The 20,718-nt window shown below is 44.5% G+C and overlaps 2 protein-coding genes across 4 annotated transcripts in view; one reads left to right on the top strand and one right to left on the bottom strand.

The window, feature by feature from the left end:
* The window catches only part of ZDHHC9 (zDHHC palmitoyltransferase 9), a 76,762-nt gene extending 75,134 nt beyond the window's left edge, over positions 1–1,628 (bottom strand). For all 3 annotated transcript variants that reach the window (XM_088028650.1, XM_088028651.1, XM_088028653.1), the window contains exon 1: positions 899–1,628. The gene's annotated coding sequence lies outside the window, so the exon portion shown is untranslated. The remainder of the gene's footprint in view (positions 1–898) is intronic.
* UTP14A (UTP14A small subunit processome component) lies at positions 1,106–19,956 on the top strand. Its single transcript, XM_028122728.2, has 15 exons — positions 1,106–1,207; positions 2,264–2,339; positions 3,570–3,640; positions 4,598–4,662; positions 6,076–6,218; positions 6,515–6,670; positions 11,555–11,674; positions 11,773–11,867; positions 12,464–12,587; positions 12,671–12,748; positions 13,435–13,822; positions 15,752–16,158; positions 16,929–17,122; positions 17,248–17,347; positions 19,519–19,956. The coding sequence occupies exons 1-15, from the start codon at positions 1,182–1,184 to the stop codon at positions 19,789–19,791; spliced, it is 2,316 nt and encodes a 771-aa protein (XP_027978529.1). The 5' UTR covers positions 1,106–1,181; the 3' UTR covers positions 19,792–19,956.
* The last annotated feature ends 762 nt before the right edge of the window (positions 19,957–20,718 follow it).

Here is a 20,718-nt window from a genome sequence, read left to right as displayed (position 1 = left end):
AGATTACTAAAAAAAATTAAAAACTTAAAAAAAAGAAGAGCACGTGGAATAGACAAGCAGGCTGAGAACAGAGCCTGGGGAACATCATTATTTAGGGAGTAAGTACAGAAAAAGTATCCAGCAGTGAAGAAGTCGGCCATGAAGCTAAGATGCCAGGAGAGAGTAGCGTCATGCAAGCCCAGGATGGTGTTTGACAAAATTATCTGTAATCCCTCTAGAGAGTCAGTTCTATGAAGCCATGGAACAAGTCTGTTTTGTGCACCAGTGTTCCCCCTGGCACATAGTAAATGGTCAAAAACATTTCCTGAATATGAATAAGAAAACAAACCAACAGTATCAAATACCACGCAAAGTTCTGGGAAGACAAGGACTGAGTGAGAAGTGTCTGTTTTATTTAGCAACCTAGGGTGTCACTGAGGATCTTGTTCAGAGCAGTTTCAGTGGAATAGTGGGGCAAAAGCAAAATGGAAGTGGCTTAAAATAGATGGCAAGAACGTTTTCGTATGTTACTTTTCGGCTTTTTAATTAAAAAAAAAGTCTTAACAGTTTATGGGAGGTGAGGATGTTGCAGCCACCAACACAGCCCATTCTTGGAAGAACCTCTGTTACCTAGGGTAGGAGGAACCTGGAGCTGCAATTACAAGGGGCACAAGACGAAAGGGGATTTTTCCTTCGGAGGGGAGGAAACTTGCTTCGTTCACCGCCGAATCTCGGGGGCCTAGCACAATGCTGGCCACTTCACTGGCGTTCGAGAAAGCCTCGAGCTGGCCGGTGCCGGACTCGCAGGACTCTGTGGAACACGGACGGGCGGGGGAGTCTTTCCTTTCAGATCAGGCAGCGACAACCAAGGCTCGGCCGGTCCCCGACAGCGCAGCGCCCTCGCCCTAAGCTCACCCACCTTGGGCCACGAGGAAACCACGAGCCGGGAGCGCGAACCAGAGATGACCGGGAGGTTGGGGGAGCAAAGCTCCGCCCGCTGACAGGCTTTAAACTCCAGCGTCCGAGCCTCCTGCAGGCCCCTCCCGAAGGGTCTCCAGTTTCTTGCACGCCTTGGGGCGGGGCGGAAGTGACGCGACACGCAGCGCGTGATTCGCGGAAGCAGAAATTGCTTTGCGGCCGGCACGGAAATTGCTGTCCTTTCAGCTTCCGCTCGTGGCCCATGTGAGAGACAGGCTGCCGAGATGAACGTGGTCCAGGCTGCGGAAAGGTGAGGGATAAAGACCGGAGCGGGGGGTCTGGGTGTCGTTGGGGCCGGGTCCCCCGGCTTTTGAGGAGTGGAAGCCGCCTTGTAACAGATGACAGTTGTTCCTCTTCCAAGACCTCACCATTCATTACAGTTTCCGCGATAACATCCTTGAAAAGTCCTTCTGATTTAATTTAATTCACTCCCTCCGCTCCCCAGCTTTTTAGCCTCATCCCTGTCGGTCCTGATGCGGCCTCTCTTCCAGTTAATTTGTTGCACTTTCCTCATCACGTGACTCCCTTTGCTGCTGCCCAGGCGCGTTCCGACTCTCGGTGTCGGGAGTGCCTGCGTTATAAATTCCCCTTATCTTGGAAACCTTTGCTAACTGGAGTCATTCGTGACATTTTCTCCTCTGATGTTTCATCCCCGCCCCCTGATAGGGGTACTAAATATAATCCGTTTAATAATGGTTGCCTTGTAAAGATTGGTACAGACTGTTAGGTAATAGAGCCTATAACTTGGTTCAGGGTACCAGTCTCCTTAGTTAAGTACCTACTTTGCCGAGAAGGCCCCAGGAAAAACTGTTAACTCAGCTGCTTTCGTCCAATTCCCCCTTTCCCCCTTCCTGGGAACAAGAGATCGACATGTCACTTTTGAGTAAGCTGCACCTATAAAGGTGTCTTCCATTTGGAGGATGCTTAGAAATATTAATGGTGAAACTGCCTTGCCTCAAGGGCCAGCAACAGTGCCTTCTGTCACCTTACCTAGAGTCTAACATTTTTACAGCCTCAGGTCAGTGGAAAATTCAGTGCCAATAACTGAAGAGGGTCAGCTCTTTTTCATTCTATGCAGTTCTGTAGGGGTGTCACCACCCACTGCTCACCCCATGGGGATGATGCCTGACTTCATTCTGAATTTAATGTCTTGACAAATCTCTTAAGTGTCCGCATTGCTTGGTTTGTACCTCTTCCAGGGGATAGGGCCATTCTGTGCTTGAATACCGAAGTTATGTTTTATTAGAGATTGTTGTAATAGAAGTTATTTCAATTGATAATATTTCTCTTTTATCTCCTTTAACAGCCTTCTGGCTTTAAGCCAACAGGAAGAACTAGAGGATTTGTCCAAAGACGACCCCTTGAGCCCCAGTGAAGATGAGGTAGGTGACCACTGCTAAACTGCCTTCTCTGGTTCCCCTTCTTCCTCACAGTTACGTAGACAGCACATTCCTCAGACAGCACATTCCTCGACAGAAAAATGGTGGCAACATTGTTTATATTTTTTTTCAGGTCTTGCAAATAAATTACAAATAGTCATTTAGTGTTTCATGTATAAGATACTGTATTAAGTGCTATGGGAATTTGAAGACTGTATAAAGGTACACTGTTTTCAAGTTGCCTAAGTATAGTTGAGTATATAAGACCAAAACACATGGTCTTCATTATATGATTTCCCTATTACCCAAGTTTGGATTTTTGTAGAGGTATTTAATTACAAATCTTCCTCAATTTAAGATGGCATTACATCTGATAAACCCATCATAAATTGAAAATATTGTAGATTGAAAATGCATTTAATGCCCCTAATTACTGAACATCATAGCTTAGCCTAGCCCACCTTAAACTTGCTCTGAACACTTACATTAGCCTGCAGTTGGGCAAAATCATCTAACACAATGTCTATTTTAGAATAAAGTGGTGAATATCTCATGTAATATATTGACTACTGTACTGAAAATAAAAACCAGAATGGTTGTGTGGGTGTAGAATGGTTCTAAGTGTATCAGTTATTTACCCTGATGATTGTGTGGTTGACAGGAGCTGTAGCTCACTGCCACTGCCCAGCATCACAAGAATCCTATCCCATGGTGCTAGCCTGGGAAAAGATCAAAATTCACATTTAAAATACAGTTTCTACTAAACGTGTCACTTTCTCACCATCATAAAGTCAAAAAATTGTAAGTCAAACCATCATAAATAATGGACTGTGTCCGACTGAAATACATATACATAATTAACCTGGCTCACCAACAAATGCTATAGGAATTTCAACTCTTTATTCTCTTGACAAAACTACTGAAAGTTTGTGTTTTTTTTAATGTGAATGTTTCTGTGTCAGATCATGCTATATATTCTATACAGAAATATTCTCATAGCACTTTTCTTCTCAAGACTGATTAAGAGAGAGGCATGACATTAGCTACAGATCACTGGCACTATGGTCCTTATCATGAGGGAATTTGGCTCTTGAAGCAGTTCTTTGTTTGAGCTTGAATGCCTGCACACTAGACCTCATCTGATTCCCCAATCCTCCACTGAGAATAAGAGATTTCCATGCTGTCTTTTCCTTTCCCTTATTGTTCTGATGGTTTTTCCTTTTCTGTGTCTAGGGGGACATTGATGGAGAGAGAAAGCATAAAAAGCTTCTGGAAGCAATCAGTTCCCTTGATGGAAAGAATAGGTAACACTCCCATCCGTTTGAACAGTTTATAATTATAGCTGATTCCATGAGACAGATCTGCAACTAACATTGCGTGCTGGGGCTCCTGGCTTGCTCAGTCATTTGAGCATCTGACTCTTAGTTTCAGCTCAGGTCATGATCTCAGTGTCCTGGGATCAAGCCTGAGTTGGGCTCTGCACTCAGCGCAGAGTCTGCTTGTCCCTCTCCCTCTACTCCTCCCCTGCTCGCTGTGCTCTTGCCGCACGCTCTCTCCCTCTCTCTCAAATAAATAAATAAAAATCTTTAAATAAATAAAGTCTTAAAAAAACATTTATCGAGTGCCTAAGACAAAACACAAGTGTCAGCATCATTAAGAGCACATACTTTAGAGACATGCTGTGCAGGCAAATTTTTATCCTGTCTGCACCTAAATTTCTTCAACTAGAAAATAAGATTAATAACATTACCTACCTCAGAGGGTCATCATGACATTTAAATGAGTTAATAAGCGTGAAGATCTTAAACTAATGCCCAGCATACGATAAGCATTATGTAATTGTTTAGCAATTATTGTATTAGGCCTTTGTGCATTTGAATTCTTAATCCATAATTATAGTCTTTTGAAGTATTGACTAGGAACTACTTATCCCTGTTAGAAAAGTTAATTGACTAGCCCCAAAGTCATTCTGCTCATAAGTGGCAGATCCAGGATTCAGATCTAGGTATGTTTGAATCCAAGTCCAGTACCTTTTCCACTGTGCCTACCTCATACTGCCTTGTGTTTTTGAGTGGCTGAGTCTACATTAAGAGATGGTTAGACAACCAAGTCCAGGTTAGGAACAGATTTCCTGGTTTCTTTGTGACAAAACCTGATTCTAGAAGAGAAATACCTGAAACCAAAGCTTTGTTTGAAAAGAGAAGTGCTTTCCCCAGCAAAACGTGGGGAAAGGTACTATATTCTGCTTTGCCTAATTTCAGGAGGAAATTGGCTGAAAGATCTGAAGCTAGTCTGAAGGTGTCAGAGTTCAATGTCACTTCTGAAGGTAAGTTAACAAAGGACGCAATCTGTTTGTGGAGCTTATGGAGTTAAAAGCATAATGGTCACTTCACCCCCACCCCCCGGAACTGTTTTTGATATGGTTAATGGATCGTACCATAAATACTTACCTGTGAGTGGGTGAAGAAAGACAGTCAGATGCCCTTGAGTTTCTTCCATTTCTAGAAGAAAGCCTTAAAGACCATAGTCAAGGTCTCCCACCATTGAGCTACTTCTAGGGTACAGGGACATGAATGAAGGCAGCTGCCTCTCACTAGCTTAATCACATTCATGATTTTTTTTTTATTTCAATTCTTACAGTGCTTTTGAGTTTGGACAGGCAGATAATCTGCTGGAGCTCAGAGAAGTCAAGTTACTTACTCAAGGGCCTTCACCTAGTACAATGTTTCTCAACCTCTTTTCTTAATTGTTCCCTGAGAAGCCTTTTTAGACTTTTTTTTTTCATTGCCTCTCCCCCACCCCACTCCCACCCCCACAGCCAGGAAATCAGGTAACACGGAATAAGATTTTTGTTTGATAGAGTTGAGCTTTGGAGGAACACCAGAAGTTGGGAATATCTTAAGATTTTTTTTTCACCACTCCCCCACCTCCAGAACCAATTTTCATCCCTTGAGTGGGTGAGTGATATCGTCCCTAATGCGAATACATGATCTAATAAATTGCAGAGTTGGGATTTTAACCTGATAAGAAGTCTAGATGCCATATTTTCTTCACCATATTCACAATTTAGGTAGCTCCAATGAGTTACAGGCTTCTAGTAACCACTAATATAACCCCTCAGAACAAGTAATGGTGTATTCTTCAAGCTTATTCATTCAACAAATACTTATATTTCTACTGTGTATCAGTTTCAGGACAGTTTAGATGCTGGGGCTACAATGAAGAAGGGAGAAACGCTTCATGGAGTCTAACTTCTAAGGGAAGATCAAGGGGGAGATAATAAGGATTAAAACCTGGTGGTGCAGTAAAGTGACTTGAGTGGCTGCTTTAGTTTGGCTGGGCTGTGTCCTTTAGACTGATGTGATTCCAAGTATAAAGGGGAGCCACTGGAGGATTTTCAGCAGGATCCTGACATGCTGTGATTTACAGTTTCAAAATATCACTTTGGCTGCTGTGTGAAGAATGAAGTGCAGTGAGGCAAAAGTAGAAGCAGAAAGACCAAGAGAAAAGCAAATGACTTTTTAAAATAAATAATTTTATCCTCTCTTCCACCCTTCAACACATTTGGGAATGTAGGAAAGCGATGGTGTCACTATGGCAGTTAAAGTAAGAATTATTCCTGCTTCCTCCTTACACATTGGCCTGTCTACCAGCATTTTCTACTGAGGTGTCTCCGTATGTTATATTGAGATTTTTGCCTCACTTCTCAGTCTGACCAGAAAGTTTGGCCTTTCTGCAGGATCAGGAGAAAAGCTAGTCCTTTCAGATCTACTTGGGCCTGTTAAAACTTCATCCTCATTGGCCGCTGTGAAAAAGCAACTGAATAGAGTCAAATCAAAGAAGACTGTGGAGTTACCCCTTAACAAAGAAGAGGTTGAGCGGGTGAGTTATAGAGAAAGTGGTCTATTAAGGGGAAGAAAGTGGACTAACAAGGAAAAATAGGGTAGGAAGGGAAGGTGGGGGGAAGCCTGGAACATGGGGAGAGGGGGAAATTATGATTGCCACGGAAAAGATTAAAACGCACCTCCAAAGGACTACATCCTGAGAAGTAAGCAAGAGCTACTCTCTAGCATACTGACTCTTGGGCTGGGAGACATTGGCCCCTGATTCCCTGCTGGTCCTTTGAATTCAGTGCTTAATTTCGTGGCTCTTTCCTTTCGTGTACTTGCCTGTTTCAGATCCACAGAGAAGTGGCATTCAATAAAACCTCACAAGCCCTCTCCAAATGGGATCCCATCGTCCTGAAGAACCGACAAGCAGAGCAACTGGTTTTTCCCCTGAAGAAGGAGCAGTCAGCCTTTGCTCCCATCGAACATGTGCTCAGTGGCTGGAAGGTGAGTGCCACACCAGGAAACTGCACCTTGGCAAATGAGATTGATGTGATTGGACCTGATAAGCCAAGACCCCGGCTGCAGTCTTTAGTTTAGCAGTCAGGGAAGGGAGAGAGGGGGCAGCAAGACTCATGGTCAGTCATGCAATAGCCAGAATCACTCTGTAGTCGCCCTTCACCCACTTGTAAGCACACAGCACATGGTTATGTCCATGTTTTTGTGTGAAAGCATCTTTGCCAGTAGAGAGGGAAAAGAATCCTGTTTTCTTTCTCATACCCCAGTTTTTAAAAAGCTTTTAAAGCTGCATTCTGATCTGGGGAAAATCAGGAACTCCGCAGCATTACTGAGCCGTAGTAGGATGACATCTGAGCAGTAGAACCAGTTTGCTTGTAAAGGACTACCACATTAACAAATAACGTATCATGAGTCATGACTAGAAGTTTAGCAAGTAACTCATTATGACTCCGAGCTGCAGAAAATAAAAAAGTTATCTTAGAGCTGGGTTGTCCAGACACTAATCCCTGGCAAATTTTGTGTTCATCTGAACTAAAAAAGATAATTGTGAGTATGGCAGATATAAGGTTAACCAGCTCTTCTTTACTGTGAGGCTATGCTTTCCATTTTAATAGCGTTGAAATAGCTTTTCTTTTATGAAATGATGAGACTGGGGGTGGAAGGGTAGTTATGTCTGTGTTGGTAATCCTATGTTCATCCCCAAAGTCTCAATTTTTAGTCTGTGAACAACTTCTGAACAATTAGACTTCCTTTTCCAATACGCCATTGCTTATGGAGTTTGTAATGGGATATTCTGTCTTAAGTAGGAATGATGAAAAACAGCAGTGCCCAAACTATGGATAGATGCCCTCTTCATGCTTCTTCTCTGCTTCCTAAAAATCCAGAAATAATAGTGTTCTATTTGTCAGGAAGTTGAGCTAATTAACACTAATCAAAGTAAACATGGCTTGCTGCCATAGCTAGACATTGAGCAAGCCATTGCTTATTACGGGGATACGCTCTGTTTCGGATGTTATTGTTGAAGTCCCTACCATTCTCTTTCTAGGATGCTTCCTTTTCCACATGAAAAAGAGATCAGGTTTAAAGTGTGGCTGCAGGATGGAAGGGAGACTTTAGGAAAAAAAATTAAGAGGTAATACACGTTGTAGGATTCAAAAATAAAAAGTATAGAAGATACATTGTGAAAAGTCTGACCCCACCCCTGTCCCCCATCTGCTCATTTTTACCCCCATACTCACTCGGAAATAACCATTTTTGTCAGTTTTTTTTGTTGTTGTTAACCTAAGAGTTTCATTGTTATATTTGTGTTTACCTCGTTTTTTTAATCAAATGACAGTGTCAGCTTGGATATAGCTGGAAAATGCCTAGTTATTAAACATGAGATGGTGGAGGAGTAGGTTACATTAAGAATGGTACAACCTTTGCTCTCCAGGAACCACTGTGCAAGACAGAGTGGAGCCCCCCCCCACCAAATGTTATACATGAATCTACTGTACCATTTATTCTAAGATTCATTTTTTTAAAGATTTCATTTATTTATTTTTGCGAGAGAGAGGGGGTGAGAGAACACGTGTGCATGCACATGAGCAGGGGTATGGGCAGGGGTATGGGCAGAGGGAGAAGCAGACTCCCCACTGAGCAGGGAGCCCAATGTGGGACTCGATCCCAGGACCTTGGGACGCTTAACCAACTGAGCCACCCAGGTGCCCTCTAAGATTCATTTTTGAGAAATGAGGCCAGGATGGTACAGAGCAGTAAAGAAATGCTTAGGTCAGGGTGTGATTTCTGGTTAGCAACTGAGTTCTCTTCTTATAACAGAATGCAAAGTACCAAGGACTCCAGAGATTAAGAATCCAAAAAGTCTGCACTATAGTTTTGGCCCAGCTTCCTAAAATTCCATTTCACTCCAAGAAGATTTAAGTGGGATAATGCATGAGAAAGCATTTGTAAACTGCAAAGTGCTAGAAATGATGTAAGGTACCTTCCCAGCCCCTAGCAGCCTACACTACCGTTACCCAGGGTGTTCTCCTCAAAACCCTAGTTTCTCAATATGCCCTCAAAAAGGTGGGGTTCCATTGCTAGAAAATGTTGTGTGCCCCTGCTGGAAATTGGCAGTTCATAACATACTAGTGTTTAAAATGAGAAGACAGTAAAGAAACCTCTTTGACTTACTCTAACCCAGACAACGAAAAGCGAAAAGCAAATAAATTTAATTTTAAACCTTAAAAAATAAAGTAAATCTTGTTAGTTGATGAGGAATGTGCTTTGGGAAGAGCTGTCTCCACTGCTACCTCTGTACCTTCTTTCCCTACTACCCTACTGAATCTTCTCTCAAACGGTATTAGTGAGAGGCCTCTGAATCGCCAAATCCCAGGCCCTCTGAGGCTTCAGCCTATTGGACGCTACTAACACATCACTTTGGTAAAAAAAAAAAAAAAAAAAAAAAAAAAAAAAACTCTCCTCCCTTAGCTTCTGTGATGCCATAGTCCGGTTTTGTTTTTTTTTTTGTAATCTATCTGACTTTTCCTTAGTTCTTTTTATTATTGTTCTGTAAATTCCATGGCTTTTGGCTATCACCCATATATACTACAGATCACTCTAGAACTCTAGATGCCTTCTTCTGAACTCCAGTCCCATATTCCATATGACCAGTAGGCCTCGCCTGGATCTCCCATATGCAACTTAAACTTCACACACAACAAAGTAAGCTTGGCATTTTCCTTCATTCTGTAACCGAGTCAACAGCATAGCTCCCTACCCTGGTCCCTTAGGTTGGAAACCTCAGCCATCTGATTCTTCTTCCCCCTTCTCCCGCTCCTCTCCCCTTAACTGCCACCCCTCCCCAGCCCACACAGTGAGCTACTCCTATAAATTTTCTTCGTAATAGCTCTCAGATCCCTGGTTCCTCTTCTCATTTTCACCTGTCATTTGGCACTTTACATATAAACCCTTACATGAGCGCCAGGATTTTCTTTCCAAAACACAAAACTGAGTGTCTCCTGCTTAAAATCCTTCAAAAGGCTCTTTACTTATAGAACAAGACAGAAGTGCCTCGTGTTTTAGCTACTCTGGACAAAACATTTTCCCTTACATCTCTCCATATATGTGTTTTTATTTACACTCATCTCCATCCCCCCCCGCCCTTACAGAATTGTACTTAATGCCTCAAAGCCTAATTCAAAAAGTCCTTCCCCAAGCGTAACCCACCCCCTAATCAAAATTATTGTTCACTTCCTTTGTGATCGCTCCTATGGACTAATATGTGACCCATTATGTTGCCAGTGGTACCTGTGTCTCTTCCCTCTGAAAGGCTCTGAGCTCTATGAGGACAGGAACAATCTTAATCAATTGTGTATTCCTAGCACCCTGCATAAGTGCCTGGAATGTAGCTGCAATCAATAAATGTTTGTAAATTGAATTGGAGGTAGATTACAACATTGTAATATAAATCATTTTGTAGCCTGTGATTGATCACTACTGCAAAGACTAAAAATGGAAAAACATGCACCTTTACCATTCAGTAGAATAGGTTTATGGTTAAATCAATAGCGCCGTGTAACATGTGGTGATCTGTGTTTATGCATTTTTCCAGATATTTGTAAGTTTAATGCCCACCATGATGTATATGGCTGTTGAAGAAAACCTCATGTAATACACATGTGAGGTTTGAAACTGGCTCTGTTGCCTAGGGCTATCTTTGTGCCTTGCCAAAGTGGACCATGGCATGATCAGCCTGATTATTTTAACCATCTACACAGTATCAGTCAAGCAGTAAACCACGTCTTTTGTTGACATGTGAAGTAACTGGTTCAGTCCATTCATTTCATATATATAGACTACGTAGCATGCAAAGTTAATGGAAACTAAGGGATGGGAACCAAAATTAGAAAATGACTAGAGTTAGGATGCCTGGGTGGCTCAGTCAGTTAAGCATCTGCCTTCAGCTCAGGTCACGATCCCAGGGTCCTGGGATCAAGTCCCACATCAGGCTCCTTGTTCAGCAGGGAGCCTGCTTTTCCCTCTGCCTGCCGCTCCCTCTGCTTGTGCTCTCTCTCTCACTGTCTCTCTGACAGATAAATAAAATAAATCTTTAAAAAAAAAAGGATTGAGAAAATACCTTTTAAAAAAATGACTAGAGTTAAATTTGAACTGTCAGGAAGCTAAGACCTAACCTCCCCCTTTCTTCCAGAAATATTCTTTAAAGGAGGCTTATAAGAGTCTTAAATTCCTTTTTTTTTTAATATTTATTTATTTAAGAGCAAGAGATAGCGAGAGTGAGCATGAGCAGGGGTAGGGCAGAGGGAGAAGCAGACTCCCCGCAGAGCAGGGAGCCTGACGTGGGGCTTGATCCCAGGACCCTGAGATCATGACCTGAGCCAAAGGCAGAAGCTTAACCGACTGAGCCAGCCAGGTTCGCCCAAGTCTTCAGTTCCTAACTTACAATAATACACATACGTACTTCGAATATACATAATACAGGGGCCATTTTGTTTTGCCACTATCAGAACTGACAGTTTGGTACTGCTGTCTCTCTGTCCTGCCAGCATTTACCTTAAGGGCATCCTGCTTTGATATTTAAGAGAATGGTATTCTGTTTTACATATTTTGGTAATCTGAACAGAGTGATCCCCTCAGTAATATTAGAGAGTAGCTTTAGAATCCCCTTGCTGAAGTTGTCTTAACTCGGAAGAAAATGAGGTTTTATCTACACCGCTGAACAGCGAGACTGGAACCCTTTCTCTTACTGTAACAGCCAATCTTTTCCAGTTTGTGATTCCCATTATAGTATTATAAAGTAGATGGTCATAGGATTATAAACAGGGACACCAGGAGCATGGCTTAAGACTTAGAATGTTCTGTTACCTCCTTAAGGCAAGAACTCCCCTGGAGCAGGAAGTTTTTAACCTCCTCCATAAGAACAAGCAGCCAGTGACGGACCCTTTACTGACTCCAGTGGAAAAGGCCTCTCTCAAAGCCATGAGCCTGGAAGAGGTAAGTGTAACAGGCCCTTTGATACATCCAGACTTGCTCTGTTCCTCCCAGTATTTGCCCTCAAGCCCAGGAGTCACTGTGAATGTCATTCATTGTAGGCTAAGATGCACCGAGCAGAGCTTCAGAGGGCCCGGGCCCTGCAGTCCTACTATGAGGCCAGGGCTCGAAGAGAAAAGAAAATCAAGAGCAAAAAGTAAGGAGGCCCCTATTGAAGTGGCTGTGGGTGCCCTGGAAGAAAGTGATGTGGCTAATCATGAGTCCATAGGAAAGAGCCTTTGACATAGCAACTGGGGTCATGTGGAAGAGGTCCCAAATAGGAGTGACTAGCATTTTTTTTTTCTCAGTCCAACCTCATAGTTTTGCCTGCTTCGGTAGTGCCCTCTCCTCTGGCTTTGGCTTTCGATCTTGGTTTTGCTAAAAAGAGGACTGTTCAATTACTTTCTCTCCCTTCCAGGACATCACGGAGTGGTTCTGCAGAATGAGCTCTGAATTCTACAGCTGTTGAGGCCAGTAGGGCTTCCTTCCTGCCTTTTTGCCTCTTTGGAACTTCTACTCTTGCCTTGCGCTCTAGAAGCAGAGGGGACTCTTTGCTCTGCAGAGGTGTGCCCCTGGGGGCTGCAGGGACGGAGAGGCTTGCCAGTCCTCTCAGGTCCCAAACTGGTTCCCTATAGTCAGCCAGCTCTGTGATGTCCTTTCTAGCCCCTGCATAGGGAAACCCCTTGGGGAGCGGGGACACTTTTGTGTGTGGCATCAGTGTTTCAGCTAAATCTCTGCCCTCTCACCCTGTAGGTATCACAAGGTTCTAAAAAAAGGAAGGGTCAGGAAAGCCCTCAAAGAGTTTGAGAAGCTGCAAAAAGTCAATCCTACTGCAGCATTGGAAGAACTGGAAAAAATCGAAAAGGCCAGAATGATGGTGAGGCTGCCTCTTGCCCCCACCCCTTGAACCGGCTTTCCCCCAGAAAGTGGTAAGGATCTCACTCTGCCCTTTCTTTCCAGGAGCGAATGAGCCTTAAGCACCAGAACAGTGGGAAATGGGCCAAGTCAAAGGCAATTATGGCCAAATATGACCTAGAGGTAAGAGATCATCGGGGTGAGAGAAGAGATGGAATTGGAGGACAGAAAGGAAAATCAGTCCATAAGGATGCTAGCAGAAGCAGAGTTGGGGAAGAGCCCTGAGGAAGAATGGAAAACCAGGATTCTAAAAAGGCATCAGAAAATCTCTAAGGCAGAGAGGAAAAGAACCAGGAACAAGGTGGAAAAGGAGAGATGAAAGGGAAACAGCATTGAAGGCAAGTCCAGTTAAAGGGGAGGGGCGCCTGGGTGGCTCAGTCGTTAAGCATCTGCCTTCAGCTCAGGTCATGATCCCGGGGTCCTGGGATCGAGTCCCACATCGGGCTCCCTGCTCCGTGGGGAGTCTGCTTCTCCCTCTCCCACTCCCCCTGCTTGTGTTCCCGCTCTCGCCGTGTCTCTGTCAGATGAATAGATAGAATCTTTAAAAAAATAAAATAAGATAAAGGGGAGAGGAGCCTTTTTTTTTTTTTAACCTTGTTTCATGTGTTGATTTCCTTGAGGACAAAGAATTTGTATCCCATTTTATTCCGTAGCCGTTAACACAGTGGTATATGTGCAGTTTAAACAGTAGGCACCGGTAAGAAATACTTAAGTCAAATTGAGAGGAGGCAGCTTTACAAAATGAGCCAGGAAAGGTGTCATTGCAGTCACTAATGACAAGGCGCTCGTGCTGTGACTCCTAACTCCAGGCTCGCCAGGCTATGCAGGAACAATTGGCCAGGAACAAAGAACTGACGCAGAAGCTCCAGGCAGCCTCCGACAGTGAGGAAGAAGAGGAAGGTGCGGAGGAAGAGGGTGAACTTGTCCCTGATGCAGTGAATGAGATCCAGATGGATGCCAATGGACCGAACCCGTGGATGCTCAGGAATCACTCCAGAGGCACAAAAGAGATTAAAGTCCAGGACCCTGAGCAACTTCCGGAGCCTGTGGCCCACGAGGCTTCTGAGAATGAGGAAGAAGACAGGCCAGGGGCAGAGGAAGAAATTTTGTTGAATGAATTTGAGGAAAGGCGATCACTTCGGAAAAAGTCTGGGCTCAGCCAGGAAGCCGAGCTGGTGAGCAGGCAAGAGCCAAAAGGTGAGTTGTGGTGGACTGGACTGGAGAGCTGCCCAGTGCTAATGCTGTGAACGGACCGAGAGAGGCAAACTGCCCATGTACACAGGCTGCCGAGTGATTCGGCTCTAGGGACTTTCCAGAGAATGCCATGGGTCCCTGAAGAGAAGACAGATTCATAATAACCGTTTTTCTTCAAAGGCATTTAATACACAGTCATCTGCATGGCCGTACAAGGTGTATTCAGATATGTTTTCTGCTCTTGAGGGCCTCTGGTCATCAGAGACAGAACCTCTCCATCCTTGAAGTAAGGGCAGGAGCTAACATGACTGGTGCCCACAAACCAGACCCAGCTGCGTGTGGTAGCAAAGCAAGTCCGAAAGGCTGTTTGTACCCACAGACACAGGTGGATTTTGAGGCATTATGAAATTTCTTTGAATTACTGCTGCAGTTTCCGGTTTTGTTTGTAAAGTAGGAGTGGCATTTTTAGCACTTCATGATGTCGGTTGATATGTGCAAATGTGGGATAAGACTTTCTTGGCAGGAATGAAGGACTCCACAGGCTACATGGCAAATTAGAATTTTCACCCCATGCTCAGACTCGATTTGTGTATTATATTTTCTGTTATTTTCAAGAGATTTCATATTAACAGACTTAGCACCCTTGAGACAGGTCAGAAAGCTCCCATTCTGGGGAGAAAGTCTGCTCAGGAAACTACATTTAGAAATCACTTGGCTATCTGGGCAGATTCTTGGGTCTGATTTTATTTCCTATAAAAATCATGCATTCAGATGATGGAAAGAATCTGTTTTTCCATGAAAAACAATATTTTGAAAGAGCTGTCATTTAGAATGTATCATAGGATCTTTACTTAGGGTTCTCAGCTGGAGAGTTCTGGGATTAATAGTTACAAGCAGTCACTTCCAAGAGGCCTTTGGAAAGCAGCACTGCAGGCCAAGATCATGGGGGCAGTCTTTATACAACCCCAGGACACCAGCCGTATGGTCCTAAGCTTCCTCAAAAGCTGATCCTCTTGCTAAATGTATAGAGCAGTTGGTTGTATGGTATGAAAGGTGGATTTGGATTTCCTTGGATGAAAAATTAATAGAATGTTCCCAAGTCTTCAGGCAAATAGCATCCTAAAATAGTGGGAAGTTGTGGACCCCAAATAAAATGAGCCAAGGACCTTGATCCTTGTGGAAAAAACATACATGTGTCCAAAGGGCAGATTTAAGTAGCTTCTCAGAGGCTTCAAGCCAAAGCTAGGGAGCAGGATGGATAAACTTGGGAATGGAGGCAACTCGAGTCAAACAAAGAAGAGTTTAGAAGTGTGTCACTGCCATATTTCCCTCAGGGCTCTCAAAGCCTAGTGGTATTTGCTCAGATGTTGCCGATGACTGGAAAATGCCAGGCAACCTGACTTGGCCACAGCAGATTATGAAATGCTGCTTTCAGATAAAACAGTGCTGGATTTGGTTGGGACAGAGAGGAAATGACAGCATAAATTACAAATGGTAAATCACGTTTTTATGAATTACAAATAATAAGTTACAGTGACGTTGCATTCAGAGGCTACCTGTTAAAACGGCTTTTTTTTTTTTTTTTTTTAATTTGGGACTTGGGGCCATCTCTCCAAGCGGGGTTTACTGCAGGGGGAAATTAAGCCACAGTTCCAGTTAGGCCGTGAGTCACTGACATAGCTGGGACCGGGACCCAGGACATCTGCTTCCCAACATGCTGCTTTTAACTACTAAACTCTATTGCATGCTACTTGATAGGCAATGATAGTGAACTCTCCAAGAGATCTATCGAAGGGAATCCTCTTTTCCCTGTGGTGCCGAGCCCCATGAATGGGAGCCCCTAAATGCTCGTTGTTGAGTGTGCTCAGTAAATGCTCCTTGGCAAGGCAACTTCCAGACTCCTTTTCTGACCGCTTTCCTTTCTTTCCCCAGATTCCAGCAGCCAGGAGGTGCTGTCTGAACTGAGGGCACTATCTCAGAAACTCAGCCAGGAAAACCAGCAGTCTGGAAAGCAGAACGTGAGTTCCGCGAGGACAGTTCTGGCAGTCCAGAGAGAAGAACCTACCGAGGCAGAAGAGGAGCCCCTGTTGCTGCAGAGGCCAGAGAGAGCACACACCGTGGAGGAGCTAGAAGAGCTGGGCAAAGAAGGATGTTTTCAAAATAAAGAGGTTCCCAGGCCTGTGGGGGAAGGGCAGCAGTTGGAGAGGAACCCAGATAATCAGCCTGGTGCTCCCAAGGAAAAGAAAAGGAAGGAGCAAATGATTGATCTACAGAACCTCCTGACCACAAAATCTCCTTCTGTGAAGTCTTTGGCAGTTCCCATGACAGTAGAGGAGTTGGTGAGCAGAGCCAGGGGTGTGGGCCATTGTGGGGGATCAGAGCTGGTGCAGAAAGTGTCCTTCTTGCATGGAGAGTAGAATCAGTGAAGTTTTGTTGTGCTGGGGGCACATATCAGTAGTTGAAAGGCCCAGAACAGTAAGGGGCCAGGCTGGTCCTGGTGACCGTTCAGTAGACGCCACTATGTGAGTGCTGCCCAGACTCCCACATCTTAAATGCTGAGCCACCAAACCCTCCCTGGGGCGATTCTAAAACTGCCCTCAGAGGAAAGGAGGCATTCAAAGCTCTGACCAGATCCCAGGCAGGACAACTCAAAGGTGAGTCATTGAGCTATTGCCAAGGTTAGACTCTATTCACTGTGATCTGAAATGTCCCAAGACTGCCTAAATAATTGAAACTGCTCGAGTGAGGAGCCCTAGCACCTGTCTTTTCAGGGACGTAAGCTGGAGGACACCCACGCTCTGGCCAGGCCGCTTGGAGCTCCTCCTCCTAACACAGGCCATTCCTTCCTCCACGCTGCAGCTTCCTTACTGAAAGTTTAAAGTTGTGTCATATGATAAGGAGTTAGGGATATTTACCCTAGAGAGAAGAAAATTAGAGCAGGATTGCCTACCGATCCCTTTAGATTGCAAGACCATAATTGTTCAGCGCTTTCCCCCTAGGGGGCGCTAAAATGTCACAACCCAAAATTCAAGCGTTCTTGCCCCGAACCACCACGGCTCTCCCACGGCTCTTAAGGCAAGCTGTAGCTCTCACTCTTGTTTCTTCCCAGGAAGATGAAGAGGAGAGAGATCAAAAGCAGATGATAAAGGAAGCTTTTGCCGGGGATGATGTCATCAGAGACTTCTTGAAAGAGAAGAGGGAAGCTGTGGAGGCGAGTAAGCCAAAGGACGTGGACCTGACTCTGCCTGGCTGGGGCGAGTGGGGTGGTATGGGCCTAAAGCCCAGTGCCAAGAAGAGACGCCGGTAAGAACAGGGAAGAAAGCCTGTCAGAAGTGCACCAGGTTCTCCCACTTCACCCTCGTGCCTCCTCCCTGCCCTTTTGACTGAGTCCTTAATGCTCTTAGACGTCCTGCCGTTCTGCTTTCCAGGTTTCTCATTAAAACCCCTGAGGGTCCTCCAAGAAAAGACAAGAATTTGCCACATGTGATTATCAATGAGAAGCGAAATGTCCATGCAGCAGCTCATCAGGTGAGGGAGAGAGAAACCCCTTGCTGCCTAGCTCTCTTGCTTAAAAGGAATATTCTAGTGCTCTGTGGTCAAGAGGGATGTGTGATCTTGACCACAGAATCAAAGCTGTTCTCTTTATCACTGACTGGCTCTGAGATGAATAATTCCAGATCAATTCTGGTGTTTTAATTTCTGACTAGGAAGAGGTTGAGGCTTAAAGGAAAATCTTGGCAACAATGGTGAAGCCCCCAAATTTGCATTTTCAGCTGGCACCCCAGATAATTCCAATGCAGACAGGTCTCACCAAGCTAAGAATTACCGTTCCTCAGGCTTGTGTTTGTAGTCGAGATAATGTTCAGAGGCCATAGGTTTGAGCTGCATCTTAAGAAAAATGAAGACAAACCGGTACTCATTCAAGACAGCCAGTGGAATTAAAATTGTGTCCAATGACAAGCCAGGGATATTTACCCAAGAGAGAAGCAAACTGGAGCATGATCATGGTCTTCAAGTATATTGAAGGCTGTCATGTGGAGTGCAGTCACATAAAGTAGCAGTTAAGGGAAAAGCAGGGAGGGAGTTCAGTTCGAGGAGAAACTTTCTGGGGCACCTGGCTGGCTCAGTCGATAGAGCCAGGCGGCTCTTGATCTCAGGGTCATGAGTTCAAGCCCCACACTGGGTGTGGAGCCCACTTTAGGGAAAAAAAGGCAGAAAGAAAAACTTTCCCCTGCTCCACAGGGAGAATGGGTTGCCCTGGGGATATGAGTGTGTGTAGAGGGGACTCAGGAATGAGACTGGACTCGATGACTTTTATGTTCCCTTCAATTCTGAAACTCTGTGACCCTGAGACCTGTCCCCAGCCAGTATAATATTGAAATGAGTTGTAGTTTTTCTTCTGAAAAAGAGGGGGAACTATGTAATAGGTACAAAAGAGAAGAAATGATCATTTCAGTAATACTCTACTGCTCTTATTTTGTGAACCAATCCCTGCGGAAATTGAATTGTAATCCCAGTTGCAGATCTATAACCACAAAAGAGGCAATGATCAGGCAGTTATAGGATAAAAGAGAGAGAGAAAAGGGTTAAAAGGGTGCTTCACCAGGACAGGAAGAGCAGTGTGGACTTCAGTAAAATCAGGAGTCTTGCCTTTAAAAAAAAAAAATACAGTCACAGTAAACTGACATTTTCCAAGAATCTCCCTGATTTTCCTCATAAGCTATAGACTGCAGGTCCCAGCATGCAGTAGAATAAAGTGTGCTTCAAGCTGAAGGAAAAAAGAAAAGCCTCCCAAGGCTGAATATTTTGCCCAGGTGTTTTTTTTTCTCTTTACGTGACATGCACAGATCTAGGCAGCAACCCCACTAAGACAAGACATTCCCTTAACTTAAAATCTGTGTCCTTCACTACCACCAGGACCACTCAGCAGTATCAGCTTCTCAAGTGTTCCACTGAATATCGCCAAAGACTACTGATTATAACTTCCTGATTTTTCTGCTTACATTTTTTCCCCCTCTTCTTTGGCCTTCAAGGGAAGTGTTTAAAGATTGTTATTTAAATGTCCAAAGGTAGCACTGTTTGGAGTGGAGAAGAGTACTAGACAAGGAAAGGAACCCTAGGTTCTGTTCTCCCTCACTGCTCATAATTTACTTGGGTAAATCACTTCCCCTCTCTACGCTGGATTCTGAGGCCAAGGGAGATGACCTTTGCCATTATGTAGGGCCTTCCAGCTCTGACATTCTGTGATGCCAAAAAGGATGAAGCTAACTAAGCATCACAGCCTGGTGTAGTTCAGGATTCATGGTCAACCTCTGGGTTCTTTAAAACGTTAATCCTGTGTCTCGAGAAGAAAGCAAGGGATTAAGAGCTCGAAGAGGGTAGGAGGGTCACAGCATTCACAGGGTCCCACAAATGCCCAGATGTGTCTTGTCACAGTATCGTATATTTCAATTCCAGTTGTTGGGTAAGCCAGCGGGGTGTCTAATCCCAATTAGTCCCCTCCACTCCCAGATGTCCTCAAGCAGATTGGAACTTCTAAGGTTAGACAGGGGCATTTGGGATGCCTTGATGTCTCAGTAGCTTCACTCACTGCAGCCACATAGAACTGTGGCCTGGGCACTAAACTACCGACCAGTTGCCATTCGAGTTTACCAACTACACCCCAGGCCTGGCTTGTGACAAGTCACTCTCCTTTCCAGGTGCGGGTGCTTCCATATCCATTCACGCACCATCGGCAATTTGAAAGGACCATCCAGACCCCTATAGGATCTACGTGGAACACGCAGAGGGCCTTCCAAAAGCTGACTACGCCAAAGGTTGTCACCAAGCCAGGTCACATCATTAAGCCTATAAAAGCAGAGGATGTGGGCTACCGGTCTTCCTCCAGGTCGGACCTCTCTGTCGTACAGAGGAATCCAAAACAACTCTCCATACGCCACAAAAAACACCTGAAGAAAAACTCTGTAGATTGAGTTGCTGCAGGAGTGACATCTTGGTGCTCAGAACTAGGAGCCCCAACTGCTCCTCCGTTGGCCAAGTTTGACTCTGAGCTGCAGGATCAATTCCCAGACTGGCTTAGCACACTGTGAGTGTAGTTAAGCCACATTTTAGAAATAAATGCATTTTTATCTATTTAACTGGAATGTATGTTATGTTGTCACAAGTCAGGACACCTTTGGGTGCTCCCCATGGCATTTCTCTAGTCACACTTGTCAGAGAAACCTCACTTTCTCACCAAGGATTATGCAGTTAGTCCTAAATTAAAGTAGAGAGGAGTTACCAGAGCCTATGATCTTAAATACATATCAGACATGATCCCCTAGGACACACTCGAAGAGTCAGGGATAATGACTAAATACTGTATACTCTTAACCTCTGAACCTAAAAACAGCATGCACGAACCATGCAATCGGATTGTGCCCTCGGCTGGTTTTGGGATGGTGCTGAAGCTGGCGTTAGCTTTAGTCCAGCCACTACTGTTGTTCTCGCCTGTGAGACTCCGAGCTCGCAGGGGTTGCTGTCTAGAGTAGTTGGCACTTCTTTTCTCGTTTTGTTTTTTTTTGTTTTTTTTTAGATTTTATTTATTTGACAGCAGGAGAGCACAAGCAGTGGGAGTGGCAGAGGGAGAGGGAGAAGCAGGCCCCCTGCCCAGCAGGGAGCCTGATGCAGGGCTCCATTGCAGGACCCTGGGATCATGACCTGAGCCGAAGGCGGACGCTTAACCAACTGAGCCACCCAGGTGCCCCTTCTTTTCTCATTCTTAAGACAGTTTTTACCTTTACCTTAAAGATGAGGTAGATGAGCTTCCAAAAGTAAAGCTCTGTTCCCTTTCCTTCCTAACTCAGGACCAGCCTCTCACTCCAACTGCTATATGGCAGTTCAACGGGGCTTCTCAGCTC

Source organism: Eumetopias jubatus, unplaced genomic scaffold (assembly GCF_037043125.1).
Source record: "Eumetopias jubatus isolate StellerSeaLion01/CBP00866 unplaced genomic scaffold, mEumJub1_p1.0 scaffold_11, whole genome shotgun sequence".
NCBI lineage: Eukaryota > Metazoa > Chordata > Mammalia > Carnivora > Otariidae > Eumetopias > Eumetopias jubatus.
This window is presented reverse-complemented; position numbering and strand designations above follow the sequence as displayed.

What these genes read in the sequence shown, in the direction of transcription:
- UTP14A (XM_028122728.2), top strand. Translation starts at nt 1,182, where the DNA reads ATGAACGTGGTCCAGGCTGCGGAAAG. An exon ending in TCCCTTGATGGAAAGAATAG is followed by an intron (nt 3,641 to 4,597) that starts GTAACACTCCCA and finishes GCCTAATTTCAG; the next exon opens with GAGGAAATTGGCTGAAAGAT. An exon ending in AAGCCATGAGCCTGGAAGAG is followed by an intron (nt 11,675 to 11,772) that starts GTAAGTGTAACA and finishes CATTCATTGTAG; the next exon opens with GCTAAGATGCACCGAGCAGA.